Source organism: Vipera berus, assembly GCF_964194415.1.
Source record: "Vipera berus genome assembly, chromosome: 11".
NCBI lineage: Eukaryota > Metazoa > Chordata > Lepidosauria > Squamata > Viperidae > Vipera > Vipera berus.
In genome coordinates, this window is record NC_138214.1 from 22,083,338 (window position 1) to 22,100,637 (window position 17,300).

At 44.5% G+C, this 17,300-nt stretch overlaps 1 protein-coding gene across 1 annotated transcript in view; it reads left to right on the top strand.

Moving 5' to 3' along the window:
- Positions 1-9,016: 9,016 nt before the first annotated feature.
- Positions 9,017-17,300, top strand: part of LOC308673066 (telomere-associated protein RIF1-like) — a gene marked incomplete at both ends in the record, with an annotated part of 63,966 nt that continues 55,682 nt past the window's right edge. Inside the window, 2 exon segments of the mRNA XM_081336446.1 lie at positions 9,017-9,120; positions 15,050-15,143. Of these exon segments, the coding sequence (XP_081192572.1) occupies positions 9,017-9,120; positions 15,050-15,143 (198 nt within the window).

Below are 17,300 nucleotides of genomic sequence, written 5' to 3' on the forward strand. Positions count from 1 at the left end.
AGATATAAATCCCGATTGATCACTATGAATCATTTGCTTTAAAACTTGCATTAATCTATTAGCCAATACTTTAGCAAAAATCTTATAATCTATATTCAAAAGCAATATAGGTCTATAATTTTTAGGTTGAGTAAGGTCTTGATCCTCCTTTGGAATCAATGATACAAGATGGAGGAACTGTTCCTCCAGTCTGAATTTCATTAAACAACATCTTTAAAGGTTCAATCATTTCAACCAACAATGTTTTATAATAAATTGCTGTTAATCCATCTGTTCCCGGGGCCTTGCCCACTTTCAACTGTTTAATAGCTAAAGAGATTTCCTCTGATGCTATTAAACAGTTCATCTCAAGCTGTTGCTCGTCTGAAAGCCGAGGAAAATGTGCTTCCTGTAGGTATTTATCTATATCTAAAGCTTGAATATAATTTTGAGTAAAAATCTAAGAAACTCCTCTTAATCAATTTTTGTTGATAGACTTCTTTTCCTTTATATTCTATCTTATCTATAGTACGCAATTTCTGTTTCTTCCTTAATTGATAAGCCAACCACCTACCAGGCTTATTAGCGTTACAAAAAGCATTATGCTTAGCATAACGCAAATTAATTGCTACTTGGTCAGCCATTAACATACTAAATTGCAGATATCGTTCCAGAATACCGATGACCTTCTCGGTTCCCCCGTCAGTCTGAGGATGATGTGCGGACGAGAGGCAAATCTTGATATCCAGCGCATGCATCAACTCCTGCCAGAAACGGGCTGTAAACTGGGCCCCTCTATCAGAGACGACTCTATCAGGGAGGCTGTGCAGCCAAAACACCTGCTGAATGAACATACGACTAGTGGTGCGGGCTGACGGTAAACCATGACAGGGGATGAAATGCGCCATCTTGGTCAGCATGTCCACCACCACATACACTGTCGTAAAACCAGAAGATGGGGGTAAATCTGTCAGAAAGTCCAAGGACACAGCCCCCCAGGGTCTTTTGGGTGTCGGTAAGGGCTGCAGTAATCCAGGCGGGGCCTCTGTCGCTGACCTGGCCTGCCTACGTGGGATACAGGAAGTGACATAGGTCTGGACGTCATGTCGTACTCGGGGCCACCAGAAGGTATGGGAGACCAGGTTCAGGGTCTTGGACAGGCCAAAATGCCCCGCCGCCGGGTTATCGTGACACTGGCTGAGGATGAGTCCCCTGAGTGGCCCTTCCGGAACGTAGAGCCGGTCACAATAATACAAGAGTCCATCTGTGACCGTCCAAGGAGAATCTGGCCCCACCTCCTCCTTTCGCTGAGCCACCCACACATCCTGCTGCTGTGCCTCCCGGATCCAAGCCCGTATATCAACCGGCTCCTGCACCGCAGCAAAAGACTCACCAGGGATCACTGTCCTGGGTAGAAGCTTGTCTTCCACTCGGGAATATTCGGGCTTCCTGAACAGAGCATCCGCTCTTTGATTGTGCTTGCTAGGTATGTACTTAACTCGGAAGTCGAACCTCGCAAAGAAAAGAGACCACTGGATCTGGCGTTGGTTCAAATTCCAAGCGGTCTGCATGCTTTCCAAATTCTTATGGTCCATCCGGACCTTGATTTGATGCCGCGCTCCCTCCAGATGATGCCTCCAGGCCTCGAACGCCACTTTCATGGCCAGCAGCTCCTTCTCCTAGGTTGTATAATTGTACTCCAAAGGGTTCAGTTTTCGTGAATGGTACGCGTAAGGGAAGAGGGTACCGCTGGGCGTCGTTGCCTGGAGTAACACCGCCCCAATGGAAATGTCGGAGGCGTCTGCCTCCACAACAAATGGCCGTTGCAGGTCAGGATGCTTCAAGATGGGCTCCTTCATGAAGGCTTCCTTCAAAGTCTGGAAAGCCCGTTGTTCTGGAGCGTTCCACTGAAACCAAGTCTTCTTCTGCAGGAGCCAGGTGAGGGGGGCTGTCAAGGCAGCAAACCCAGGGATGAAAGCTCGATAATAGTTGGCGAACCCAAGAAGTCGCTGAACATCCTTCACACGTGGCGGATGCCAACTCTACAAAGACTCAACCTTACTCAGCTCCATGGCGATGCCCTCAGGAGAAATCTGGTGACCCAGGAAATCGATAGTCACCCGGTAGAACTGGCACTTCTCCAATTTGACAAACAGCCAATGTTCTCAGAGTCGCTGCAGGACCTGACGGAGATGCTGATGGTGCACGTCTCACGACGGGGAGTAGATCAGGATGTCATCCAAGTAGATCACGACAAACTGATCTAACAAATCCCAGAAAATATCGTTCATGTAATGCTGAAACACAGCGGGGGTGTTGGTCAGGCCAAATGGCATCACCATGTACTCAAAGCGTCCGTAACAAGTACCAAATGCCGTCTTCCACTCATCACCCTGCCGAACCCTGACAAGGTTGTAAGCTCCACGCAGGTCCAGTTTCGTGAAGATCTTAGCCTCCCAGAGTCGGTCCAAGAGTTCGGGGATGAGGGGCAGCAGGTAACGATTGCGCACCATGATGGTGTTGAGTTTCCTATAATCGCAGCAAAGCCGCTATTCGCCCAACTTCTTTTTAACGAAGAGCACGGGTGCAGACACTGGCGAGGACGAGGGCCGGATGAAACCTTGAGCCAAATTCTTCTCCAGAAAGTCCTGCAATGCAGCCAACTCGGGGTCCGACATGGAGTACAAACGCCCCACTGGGAGAGGCGCATCAGGGACTAAATCAATGGGGCAGTCATAGGGCCTGTGCGGGGGTAATTGATCCGCCTCTGTCTCGCTGAACACATCAGCAAAGTCAGACAGTTTGGGAGGCAAGGAAACCCCTGGGGAACCCTCCACCTGACCGGCACAGATATGGCGGGTGTGGTCCACACACTGCAAGCTTGGGAAGGTGACCAAGTTCTGTGACCAATAGATCTGTGGGTCATGCACCCGGAGCCACGCCAGTCCCAAGACCACAGGGAAATGCAGAGGTGATATAGAACTGGATGGCCTCCACATGGGAACTGATGGCCATACATAATGGTTGCATGGCAGCCTTAATTGGCCCAGACAGGAGCACTCGACCATCAATAGTCTCCACTAACATAGGCGGGCACTTGGCCACAAATGCTAAGTCCATAAAATTTGTGGTGGCCCCAGAGTCAATTAAGGCATGGACTGGAATCCCCTTTGGCTTGCCAGGAAGGATCAGACGTGCCTCCAATATCAGATGCCGTGGAGGTCCACAGGCAGCATCGGAAAGACATCGCTCAGTGGTGTGGGACGCCCGACCTATCACACTGTCTAGATCGGGCTCAGGGCGTTTCCCGACAGAAAAAGTAGGGGACTTTCTCGGGGCAGACTTGGTCACTGATGCCCATTGTCACATCTTTGGGCAAAAAGTCAAATACCCAGGGTCCCCACAGTAAAAACACAACCCACCCGATCGTCGTCTGTTCATTTCAGTCACCGATAGACGAGACCTGGCAGCACCCAGCTCCATTGGCAGGAATTTGAACTGGAGTCTCATGCACAGCAGGGGCTGCAGGGGTCTTTGGGGTGGCACGGCGACTCCTTCGCTGCTGCAACCGAGCGTCAATCCGCAGGCAGAGATGGATCAGCCCATTGAGGTCTGAGGGAATATCCACACGGGCCAGCTCATCCAACATCTCCTCTGACAATCCATCCTGGAAGGCATCCACAAGCGCAGCCTCATTCCAGGCGGAATCCTGGCTAAGCAGCCGAAAATCGCTGATATAGCCCTGTAGGGGGCATTGACCCTGCCTCAGAGCTTTCAAGCATCAAGTAGCGGTCTGCGTCTTTATAGGGTCCTCATACATCAGACGCATATGATCACAAAACCCCACAAAGTTGTCCAACAATGGACTAGGTTGAGCCAGCAGAGGTGTGCCCCATCACCAGAAAGAAGGCTTAACACAAAGCCCACCTTATCCCCGTCAGTGGGGAAATCTGATGCTCTCACGCTGATAAAGAGCTGGTATTATCCCAGGAAAGCAGGAAACAGTTCTGGATTGCCATTAAATTTATCCGGCATCGCAACTTGGCATTTTCTCCTGGGTGGGGGTGATGGTGGGGGTGCAGCATGGACCTGAGCTTGCAATTGAGCCACCTGAGCTGCCAACAAAGCGAGTTGCTGGGTGAGCTGGGCATTCTCAGCACGTAGCTGCTCCATAATAATAATAAGGGGTGGGAGGCTGAAGGCAAACTGTTCTGTTCCAGCCTACTACCGGCCCTGCAGAAATGTCAGGGTCAACCCCTTTTCAAAAGTCAATAGGCTGAAAGTAAGCCAGCCAAATTTATTTACGCAAAACAGATCCAAAACAGAGCAAAACAAATACAAACCACAACTAAATCAGAAGCTGTTCAAACGGTTGCCTTCAGCAACCAGCATCTCCCACACATTCCCCTTTTAAACAGTTTCAAGGCGTGGCTTCTCTTTGCCTCCTCCCAAGGTGCCCCATTGCCTTCCTTTGTTTACTCCTGCTTGTCTGCCTCCTGCTTCGGGCGTCCTTGAACAAGGCCAATTGTGGGTCATCTTTGTCCAAGCTGTCAGGCTCACACAGCTGGGTCTGAACCAGATGGGAGGGGCCTGGCTGAGAGCTCTGCGATGCCTCAGAACTGTCCTCTGCAGGCTCTCCAATCCCCTCCTCCTCCTCCTCAGAATTGTCCAATTCAACTGCCGAACCCACAGGCTGACACTGAATCACAACAGGATTCGGGGATCTGAACCCGATTCCCTTTCGATAGGCCGAGGGCGACGGAGGCCATCGCTTGTCCCTTTGGAATGGTGCTCGCCTGACCCATGTTCAACTGCTGTTCACATGGAACCCTTCTCCACTTCGGCCTTCAAAGTTCTCGCTTGAATATTTGCTACTACCACCAAGATCTGCGCCAGCGGCAGCTCCACCCGGGGCCGCGCCTTAAGCTTCAAAGCCCACCGCGGCGGCCCTCCTCATCGCGGCCTAGCCCCCAGGGTGTGTTTTGCAAGCGACAGCTGGGTATGGGCTTGACGCTCCAGCGCCATCCATTTTCAGGGCTAGTTGATTCGGCAGGTGAGTTGTTACACACTCCTTAGCGGATTCCGACTTCCATGGCCACCGTCCTGCTGTCTATATCAACCAACACCTTTTCTGGGGTCTGATGAGCGTCGGCATCGGGCACCTTAACCCGGCGTTCGGTTCATCCTGCAGCAATTAATGGGTTAACTATAATACTCCACATTCGCCACAGATAATTCTTATTTGCCAAGTACATGGCACTCTGACTCATAATTGTGAGTACAGATTCAGTAAAAGACAGAGGAGACATGGAACTCGATAAGCCACTTTCCACAAGAGATTCGTAGTTCAAAAAGAATCTAGTTAAGAAAAAGCAATGAGAATCAAAATTTTTGTTGTTGTTAGTTACGAAGTCGTGTCCAACCCATTGCGACCCTATGGACAACGTTCCTCCAGGCTTTCCTGTCCTCTACCATCTTCTGGAGTCCATTTAAGCTCATGCCTACTGCTTCAGTGACTCCATCCAGCCACCTCATTCTCTGTCGTCCCCTTCTTCTATTGCCCTCAATCTTTCCAAGCATTAGGCTCTTCTCCAGTGAGTCCTTCCTTCTCATTAGGTGGCCAAAGTATTTGAGTTTTAGCTTCAGGATCTGGCCTTCTAAAGAGCAGTCAGGGTCGATCTCCTCTAGGACTGACCGGTTTGATCGCCTTGCAGTCCAAGGGACTTGCAGGAGTCTTCTCCAGCACCATAGTTCAAAGGCTTCAATTCTTTGGCGCTCAGCCTTTCTTATGGTCCAGCTTTCACTGCCATACATTGCAACTGGGAAGACCATAGCCTTGACTATACGCACTTTTGTTGACAGGGTGATGTCTCTGCTTTTTAGTGTGCTGTCTAGATTTGCCATGGCTTTCCTCCCAAGGAGCAAGCGTCTTTTAATTTCTTGGCTACAGTCCCCATCTGCAGTGATCTTGGAGCCCAGGAAAATAAAATCTGTCACTACCTCCATTTCTTCCCCATCTATTTGCCAGGAATTGAGAGGGCCAGATGCCATGATCTTGGTTTTCTTAATGTTTAGTTTCAACCCAAGTTTTGCACTCTCCTTCTTCACTCGCAACAAGAGGCTCTTTAGTTCCTCTTCAATTTCTGCCATTAGAGTGGTATCATCTGCATACCTTAGGTTGTTGATGTTTCTTCCGGCAATCTTAATTCCAACTTTTGATTCATCTAGCCCTGCCTTTCTCATGAGTTAAATAGGCAAGGTGACAGTATACAGCCTTGCCGGACTCCTTTCCCAATTTTGAACCAATCAGTGGTTCTGTGTCCAGTTCTCACTGTTGCTTCTTGGCCCACATATAGGTTTCTCAAGAGACAAATAAGATTTATGTTATATTTATGTTATATTTAAGATGGTCTGGTATGCCCATCTCTTTGAGGACTTGCCACAGTTTGTTATGATCCACACAATCAAAGGCTTTAGCATAGTCAATGAAGCAGAAGTAGATGTTTTTCTGGAACTCTCTAGCTTTCTCCATGATCCAGTGTATGTTAGCAATTTGATCTCTAGTTCCTCTGCCTCTTTGAAATCCTGCCTGTACTTCTGGTAGTTCTCGATCCACATACTGCTGTAGAATTTTAAGCATAACTTTACTAGCATGAGAAATGAGTGCAATGGTGCGATAGTTTGAACATTCTTTGGCACTGCCTTTCTTTGGAATTGGAATGTAAACTGATCTTTTCCAATCCTGTGGCCACTGTTGTGTTTTCCAAATTTGCTGGCAAATTGAGTGTAGCACTTTTACTGCATCGTCTTTTAAGATTTTGAATAGCTCAGCTGGAATACTGTCACCTTTGTTGTTGCTCAGCTTTTCTAAGGCCCACTTCACTTCACATTCTAGGATGTCTGGCTTGAGGTCAGTGACCACCTCATTGTGATTATCAGGGACGTTAAGCGCATTCTTGTATAGTTCTTCTGTGTAATTTTGCCACCTCTTCTTAATCTCTTCTGCCTCTGTTAGGTCCCTGCCATTTTGGTCCTTTATCATGCCCATTTTTGCATTAAACGTTCCCTTCATCTCTCCAATTTTCTTGAAAAGATCTCTGGTCCTCCCTATTCTATTGTTTTCTTCCATTTCTTTGCATTGTTCATTTAAGAAGGCATTCTTATCTCTTCTAGCTATTCTTTGGAATTCTGCATTTAATTGGGCGTATCTTTCTTTTTCTCCCTTGCCTTTCGCTTTCCTCCTTTCCTCAGCTATTTGCAAAGCTTCCTCAGACAGCCATTTTGCTTTCTTGCATTTCTTTTTCTTTGGAATGGTTTTGGTTGCTACTTCTTGTACAATCTTGTGAACCTCCATCCATAGTTCTTCAGGCACTCTGTCTATCAGATCTAATTCCTTAAATCTATTTGTCACCTCTACTGTATATTGAACAGGGATATGATTTAATTCATACCTGACTGGCCTAGCGCTTTTCCCTACTTTCTTTAATTTAAGCCTAAACTTTGCAACAAGAAGCTCATGGTCTGAGCCACAGTCAGCTCCTGGTCTTGTTTTTACTGACTGTATAGAGCTTCTCCCCCTTCATGGATTACTGCCTTGTCGTGGCGAAGGGGCTTGCATAATTCAATGAAGCTATGCCGTGCAGGGCCACCCAAGACGGACAGGTCATAGCAGTGAGTTCTGACAAAACGTGATCCACTGGAGAAGGAAATGGCAACCCACTCCAGTATCTTTGCCATGAAAACCCTATGGACAGTACCAAAAGGCAAAACGATATGACGCTGGAAGATGAGCCCCTCAGGTCGGAAGGCGTCCAATATGCTACTGGGGAAGAGCAGAGGGCTAGTACTAGTAGCGCCAGAAAGAATGAAGCCAAAGCCGAAAGGACGCTCAGCTGTGGATATGTCTGGTGGTGAAAGGAAAGTCTGATGCTGTAAAGATTTTTTCTCCATAGGAACATGGAATGTAAGATCTATGAATCAAGGAAAGCTGAACGTGGTCAAACAAGAGATGACAAGACTGAACATCGACATCTTAGGTATCAGCGAACTAAAATGGACAGGAATGGGTGAATTTAATTCAGATGACCATCAGGTATACTACTGCGGGCAAGAATCCCTCAGAAGAAATGGAGTAGCCTTCATAGTCATTAAAAGAGTAGGAAAAGCAATACTGGGATACCATCCCCAAAAAGACAGAATGATCTCAGTTCGAATCCAAAGCAAACCATTCAATATCACAGTAGTCCAAGGCTATGCCCCAACCACCGGTGCTGAAGAGGATGAAATTGACCGGTTCTATGAAGCCCTACAACACCTTATAGAACTAACACCCAAAAATGATGTCCTTATGATCATGGGGGATTGGAATGCTAAAGTAGGAAGCCAAAAGATAACTGGAATAACAGGCAAGTTTGGCCTTGGAGTACAAAATGAAGCAGGGCACAGGCAGATAGAATTTTGTCAAGAGAATACGATGGTCATAGCAAACACTCTTTTCCAACAACCCAAGAGACGGCTCTACACATGGACATCACCAGACGGTCAACACAGTTGGACAGTCAAATTAATTGTGGTAGTCTTAACTTTTAGAGACGGGAAGAGTAGTGAAGTTATACCATTTGTTAATGCATTATTGTACTTCACAAGTGTAATTTTAAATAAAGTAGCATTTTTAAATAAATTCCGGTACTAGGATACAGAATTTTAAAAACTATTCTTTATTATCATATAGAATTTTTTTTAAAAAACCCTGTTCTGGAGTACCTACATTTCACTCTGAACTCCATATTCCAGAAGATCTTCGAAGAAAAGCAGCTGAAGCAGGAATAGTCCTGGCGTTCCCTATCAAGAAAAGAAAACCTAAGTCCTCCCGCTTTTTGCGCGCGTTGATTGGGCGAGAGCTGCCCCCGAGGCTCCGGCTCCGCGCTTCGCCATCTTAGCCCGCGAGGAAAGGAACGCGAGCGCTGGAGCCGCGTTCGAGAACGGGGACGGGCGGCTAGATAATAGCCATTTTCTCCCCTGGAACTGTTAGTCAGCGATGGGACCCTGCGAGGGTGCGAGCCTGCGGGCCTTGCTGGAGAAGCTCGAGGACCCGGCCGCTTCGCTGGGGGCGCTGACTGATGCGTTGCTGACCCTGGCGAAGTGAGTCCCGACCGTGACTCCTTGTGTTGGCCGCGAGACGTGCCGGCGGCGTCCCTCTGACCACGGCTGTACCGGATATTTTTGTTTGTTTAGGGGGTGGCGCTCTTCTTGGTGCCCCTACGGACTGTCCGGGAAGGCGATACATTGACCAAATGGTGCACGTAATCCAGGCACCTCTTTGCCGAATCCAACGGGTGACTATTGCAGCGCAGCATCCTGAGCAAATCGCCACCTCGGATTTCTTTTCTTTTGCCCAATGTCCTCCTCGGAAATTGGGGTGTTTTTTTGTTTTTTGGTCTTTCGTTCTTTAATGAAAAAGGGGGAGAGGTTAAAACTTTATCCCCTTGGGGCTGCCAAAAGTTCTACAACTCTCGCGCTTTCTGTTCATTTTTTATTTCTTCGATTTTTAAACGTGCCAACAGGGATTCGGTGCTTTTTGTAAAATGCTGTAGAAAAGCAAGTTTTTAAGGGTGGCTTTTTTTTTTGACATGGTTGCAGGAAATTTTCTGACATACTATTCGAATTAGTTTTTCTCTTCTGAATCGCAGCAATTCGACTGGGGAAGCTTTTGGTGAAGGGATCACTTTCTTAAGGGATGTTGGTTTGCTGCACAATTGAAGGCAAAAATGGCATAGGGAAAAGGTATTAGTGCCATCTCCCAATACAGCTTTTTTTAAAAAAAGGTACCATTGGTTATGTGCCATCGAGTAGATTCCACAGATTTTCACCAGGATGATCTGTTCCCGATCTAGTTCTTCAGGGTCTTCCAATGGTGTACCTATCATCAATGTAATTGAGTCCATCCATTTTGATGCTGGTCATCCTCTTCTTTTTCCTTCCACTTTCCCAGCACTGCAGACTTCTCTAGGAAACTAGTTATTCACACAATGTGTCCAGAATATGATAATTTGATCACAATGTAGTGGGAAAATCTAGGTTTATTCTGTGATACATTTATTTTGGAGGGTTTTTTCCCTTGCTATCCAAGGGACTCTCAGGAGCCTTCTCCCACACAAAAGTTCAAAAGTATCACTTCCTTTCCTCTCTTGATTCTTCAAAATCCAACTTTCACTTCCATAGTGTCACAGGGAAGATTTCCCTGCCCAGTTCTGATCTTTGAAGATACATCTGAATATCTTTTCCAAGGTCATCATGGCTACTCTACTAAGAGCTGAATTGAGAAGTGTTTCTTGACTGCTAGGTTCTGTACTGTTGCTAATTGATCTTAAAAGACAAGCTATCGATAACTTCAGTATAGATAGTCCTCATTTATTGACCATAGTTAGGGCTAGCAGCTTGAGCGTAAATCCTCCAAAGCACCTGAAGGCAGGACAAGAAGCAATGGCTGGAAACTAATCAAGGAGAGAACCAACTTAGAACTAAGGAAACATTTCCTGACAGAACAATTAATCAGTGGAACAAGTTGCCTCCAGAAGTTGTGGGTGCTACAACACTGGAAGTTTTTAAGAAGATATTGGATAACCATTTATCTAAAATGGTAGAGGGTTTTCTGCTTGAGCAGGGAGTTGGACTAGAAAACCTCCAAGATCCCTTCCAACTCCATTATTCTGTAAAGCAAAGTGGTCACTAAGTAAAACCAAAGTTATGCTTTTCCTTCAGCATTGGTCACAAAGTTACTTTTTCATCAACATCTAACTGCAGTCACTATACAAGTCTGCTTGTGTCTTCATTTCCTATTGTAAGACTGGTTGTACCTATTGTCATTGGTTTTGTGTCTTTAATTTCAGTTTCATTTTTTTTTGCTCTGACTTATTAGTAGAGCTTAGAGATTCTTTGCATTTTTGGCTATCTATCATCAGCAGTGCATTTATTATTATTATTATTATTATTATTATTATTATTATTATTATTATTATTATTATTATTATTATTATTATTAGAATTTCTATACCGCCCTTCTCCCAAAGGACTCAGGGCAGTGTACAGGGCAATAAAATACAACATACAAAAGTTAAAAGTAAAATTAAATTAATTTAGCCCTAACAATAAATAGTTAAAAATAAACCCAACCGCTTAGTCCAGGCTGGCCTGTTCAAACAACCAGGTCTTCAGATCACAGCGGAAAGAGCAAAGGTCGGGAGCCATCCGGAGCTCAACAGGCAGTTGATTCCAGAGGGCTGGCGTGCCCACAGAGAATGCTCTCCCCCTGGGGGCCGCCAGCCGGCAGTCCCTGACCGACGGCACCCTGAGGAGGCCCTCTCTGTGGGAGCGCACAGGACGAAGGGAAGTTGACGCCGGCAGCAGGTGCTCCCGTAAGTAATCGGACCCATGCCATTTAGGGCTTTATAGGTCATCACCAGCACCTTGAATCTCACCCGGAGGGCAACTGGAAGCCAATGCAGCTCGCGGAGCAGAGGTGTTACATGGGAGTATTGGGAAACCCCCATCACAACTCACGCGGCCGCATTCTGCACCAGTTGAAGCCTCCGAGTGGATACTTATTTCTCCAGTTTTAAAACCATGCTCATCTTTTTTCAATCCACTTTCTTTTAATATATATTCAACATATAAGTTGAATAAAATAAGAATATGCAGGCTTGCCACACTCCTTTGGCAATCAGTCTCACGTGAACAACCTAATCAAAGGCCCTTCTGCAATGAATGAAACACACAGAGACTTCCTTTTGGTTCTTTGGCTTTCTCAGTTATCTAGGGCAGGGCTTTTCAACCTTTTCACCCATTGTACCACTTTTAGGATATGGTAACATCCAAGTACCACCAGTCGCCTAGCAAGGTGTCAAAAACTTGATAACAAAAAAAAAGGAAAAAAGTGATGAAGTACAGGTATTCCTCGACTTACAACAGTTCGCTTAGTGACTGTTCGAAGTTACACTGGCACTGAAAAAAGTGCCCCCCAAGCCATAGGCAAGCAAGACACTTGCCTGCCCGCCCAGAGGCGCTCTTCCTCCTGTCCGAGGTTTTCATTGTGAGCATTTCTGTTGAGGATTGGCAGTGGGGGTGGGGTGGGGTGGGGGGGTGTTTGGTTTTTATTTTCCCCCCTCTGCTGGGTGGTTGCAGCAGGTTTTGGTCACTTCACATGACCCTGGGACACTGACCATCATAAATATGAATCAGTTGCCAAGCATTTGAATGTAAATCACAAGACCCTGGAGATGCTGCAACATTCCAGCTGATTGGTGCTTCTTCTAGGCTCAGAAGCGCCAGGATCAGTGCTGAGCTCCATCTCAGCCCTGAAGCCCCAAAGAAGCATTGATCCTGGCACTTCTGCTGAGTTCTGTCAGCCCTGCAGCTCCAGCCATCTCTTGCTCAGGCTTGTGTGGTGCTGCCACCGGTTCAGCTCATTCCCCTCCCCCACTACCACTTTTCTAGGATGGTCACGTACCACCTGCCAGGTGCCAGTGTGCCACAGGTGGTATCCGTAACACTGGTTGAAAAGCCCTGATCCAGAGAATATCAGCAATAATGCCTTATGTTCCTTAACTTTTTCTAAAGCTGTCTTGTCATCTTCTTTTCCCAGTAGGGCTGTAATCTTCGTAATCTTCATTTTGTTAACACATGAAAGTAAGAGTATTGTATGATTTTCTTTAACAGATTTATATGACTGTCCATCTTTCAAGAAATGATTCTGAGCAGCATACAACAATCAGTAGAAAGAATGAATATAAAATAATAATAATAATAGTCATTATTAAAAAAAATTGAAAAAACCTGAGAAATGTAAAATATACAAACCACACGGAGAGATTAAAACAAATCAACCTAAAAATGTTTCCAGTTCCCTGGAATCCCGAGATTTGCTGGCACAACCAGGCCTTGAGGGATTTCCAAAATGATAAACCTAATCTGAATTGGGGGGGAGGATATTCCATAGGGCGGGCACCATAGCAAATAAGGCCCGCTCTCTGGGATCTACCAAAAACGGGTCCCTGGTAGATGGTGCTCACAGTATGCCTTTTCTGCCAGATCTAATGAGATGGGCTGATGTAATCGGGAGAGATGATCCAGGGGATCCAGATCACCTGGTCCCATGCCATAAAGGACTTTAAAAGTTAAAACTAGCACTTTGAATTGGACCCAGAAACAAACTGGCAGTTAATGCAGCTCTTAGTATGGAGATGTAATATATGTTCTATTAGGAGCACACACAACTGCCTGCACTGTTGCATCCTAAATCAGTTGAAGCTGCCTGATAATTCTTAAAAGAGAGCACATTACAGTAGTCCACTAAGAATGATAGTTTGTACACTCTTTTCGCATCCAAATGCATTGAGTACCAAATTCAATGAGTTTCAAATCAGTTGAGTACCAAGGTTTCCCTGGATGAGTTTTATTTATCAATATTTACCATATTAAAAATTAAAATGAATAAATTTACTGCCATTTGCAATACTGCTGCTTATCTCTTTCAACAGCTCTCTGAAAGTTACTTGTTAAACTCTTTTCTGAGATTTTTGTCTTTCTTGGCTTTGGCTTCTCTTTTAGTAATTTTCACTGTTTGTTCTGACTTCCAGTTTGCTTTCTTTTTTTTTTGGCAGTCTCTTTCTACTCCCATCCTCAGTTTTTTAAACTACATTTCATTTAGTCACAATTCATCAGTTCTCTAGTAGTGACATCCAGGACTTCAGTGTGATTTCTGATGTTCTTGAAAGTGATGGATATATGTTCAAGACCATATTGTGGAAAATGGTTAGCTTTTTTATTCTGTTTAGCTTGAGCAGTTCATGATCTGCAACATAAAAGTCCGTTTTTTTCATTCCCTCTGTTTCTTTTGGCATAGGTAATGTTATGCAGGGCACGGTGGCTCAGTGGGTTAGGACGCTGAGCTTGTCGATCAGAAGGTCAGCAGTTTGGTGGGTCAAATCCCGAGTGCCGTGTAACAGAGTGAGCGCCTGTTACTCGTTCCAGCTTCTGCCAACCTAGCAGTTCGAAAGCACGTAAAAATGCAAGTAGAAAAATAGGGACCACTGCGGTGGGAAGGTAACAGCGTTCCGTGCGCCTTTGGCATCTAGTCATGCCGGCCACATGACCACGGAGACGTCCTCGGACAAGCGCTGGCTCTTCGGCTTTGAAACGGAGATGAGCACCGGCCCCTAGAGTTGGAAACGACTAGCACACATGTGCGGGGGAACCTTTACCTTTACCTTAATGTTATGCAGAGTACAGAAAAAGGAATTAAAAATATTAAGCCAAATATATTGAAAGCATAAGATAAAAAGGGAAATGTGGTTTACACCAGTTGCCTTTTGAAAAGCACCTTTGGGGTGCCCGTTCCTTATTTAACACATGGACTTAAATACTGCATTCCCACTGGGTTCAACTTCTCATGACATGATTATTTGTTCCATGTAACAAAGTCATAGAAGAACAGTTTTCTACAGAGCTGTTTTTACTTTTGTCAGTACATTTTTATTTTATCAGTAGGCCACTTAACTACTCACTATTTTGTATTTGTGATCTTGATATTTTTCTACTTATTTTTGCATTGTCAATAAATATTACATGAAGGTAATATTAAATAAATAAATAAATAAATCCATTTATTTGCTGTAGTTTTCCCCATTAATATACTGTACAACATGAAATCATTTGCCACTTTATCAGATCTTGGTCTTTAATACATTATTTTTCAGATCCATAATCTTTACAATATCATAATCTAACATTTGCTAGAAACAATTAAGATTCTAACAGCATTTGTCGTGCCAGACAAACCTTTAACATCACTATCAGCATTCCTTTTACATTTATCCCCAAATATTTTATTTGGGTATTAACAGAAAACTTGACGTACTTGAGGTTCTTATAAGGAAAGCCTGATAACTGATAAATGTCTATCATCAAATTCATACCTAGTCATGGGTTGTATTGGTTAGCCTTTAAATAGCTATGTATTTGTCTGCATTTGAGCACCTTTTAACCAAAAGCCTGTTTGTTTTTCAATATTAAGTCGTCTGACTGAGGATGAAGAGGATGAAGACAAAGGAAGGGAATTGGCAGATGAGATTGAAAAGTGTTTTCCCCAACTTTACAAAAAAATTATGGTATGTATTTCACTTCTGTGCTTAGTCTTTATTGCCCTGTTTTGTTATCTAAATACTTCAGGCTAAGTTGCTTCCTCTCACCAGAATTGGGCAAGATTAGCAGTTGAAACTCTTAATTTGAAGAAGTGTATACTTTTTTAAGTTTTTAACAATTTGAATCATGTCAAAAATCGCTATTGATTTTTTTTTATCGAAGATAAATTTAATGTACTATCAGGTTTGCCTGTTAAGAGAAATAAATTTATTCATTTTTCATTATCAAGATCACTAAATTACTGATATATATCAGCTTTGGTGTGTGGATTAGAGAAATAACCTGAAAATTAACTAGCTTTTGTATTTTGAGGGTAAGATGAAATATTATATTAAATAATCTAATCTTAAGTAAATATAGCAACCTTCTCCAATTTGGTCACCCTTCATATTAGCTGGAAGTCCACTTTCCTACCTTCCAGTAAAGTGACTATGGATGGTGATTGAGAACATCTAGAGCACGGGTGTCAAACTCGCCGTGTCATGTGACGTGTTGTGACTTTTTACATTGTCAGAGCTGGGGGGGGGCATGGCCTTCGTATGATGCAACCAGCCCTTGGGTCAGCAGTTTGACACCCCTGATCTAGAATGTAGGCATGTTTCCTGAGTCCATCTTGAAGTACACACTCTGCAAATTCCTTTCTTGGATGGCAAACCTCAGATAGGGACTTCAGAGGAAGTGTACAAAGTGCGCTTGAGATAACATGCGAAAAACAAGATCTTAAATTAGAAGGATAAGCTTATGGAATGCAGGAAAGTGGATCATATATTAATCCCTGTATTTATTGAAAGGGATAAGCAATCGATAAGGAAAAACAACCAGTTTCGGGATGGCATGTAAACTGCTAATGTTTAATCGCTAAAGCTATTGTTTAAGACATATATATATGAGTGAATGTTAACCAATAAAGAACACAGCACAGCTGCTCAAGATTCATGTGAGTCTCCTTTCATACTACACGTGGTGCCCGAACAGGGACCCCAATACTTCGTCCGGCAAGGACTTGGTGCACCGTCAACCCTTTCTTCGGGTTTCTGTAAGTATGGCGGTCTTTGCTTTCTGATTTGCAAAGGAAGCATGTTGAGGAACTCGGGTTTTTATTAAAAAAGGACAGTCATGAGGTATCTCAGCGAAGCCTTTCCCGGCTGGTTCAGGAGGTTTCTGCTCAATGTTTATGGTAGCCAGAAAAGGGATCTTTAAAATTAACAGATTGGGGAAAAATTGGAACTACTTTACATGCGGAGCCTAGGGCTGCTGTTGAAATTCTACAGCTCTGGCATTTATGTCGGCATGCTATAGAAAAATTTGGCAACAATGTAGTATCATTAGTGTCACCACCTCCCCCTCCAACTTATACTTCTCCAGTTATTTGTCCACCAGCAGCCCCTGAGGCTTATATTAGTCCCACTGCTCCCACAGATACTGGTCAACCTTGTCCTGCAAGGTCTTCTTTTCTAAAAATGGTTGAATCCTGTAAAAAGGATCCATCCTTATCTGGTGCAGAACTCGCTGAGCTTTTGGCTGTTTGCCCTGTTCAATATAGAGAGGGGCAAGGTCAACTATTGGGGCAGCAGATAGCAGAATGGGAAGGGTTACCTTATCAGATTCTGAGGAAACTTAAAAAAGCTATCACTGAGTATGGTTTAACTAGTAATTTCACAAAAGGTCTTCTGGAAGAAATTAAGAATGGATATATTATGGTACCAGAAGATTGGAAGCAGTTATGTCGCATGATGTTAACATCAATGCAATATGTAGTCTGGGAGAGCGAGTACATTCGTCATGCTCAGGCTGCTGCCTTGGCTGGTGGGGGGGCATATACCACTGAGCAGTTAGCAGGGGTTGCACCCTTTGCTACCATACCAGATCAGCTTGCTTTACCCCAAGCCACCTTGGCAATGGTATCAGAATGTGCCTTTCGTGCCTTTCTGAAAGTTCCCCAGACTGGAGAAAGCAAAGTAAGTTTCTCCAGCATACGGCAGGCTGCTAATGAACCATACGCAGATTTTGTAGAAAGATTGTCAAAGGCCATTAAACAGCCGTTTGATAATGCTGAAACTGCTGGGGAATTGTTGCGGCAGCTGGCTATAGAAAACCTTTCTTTTCTATCACCACAGGAGAAA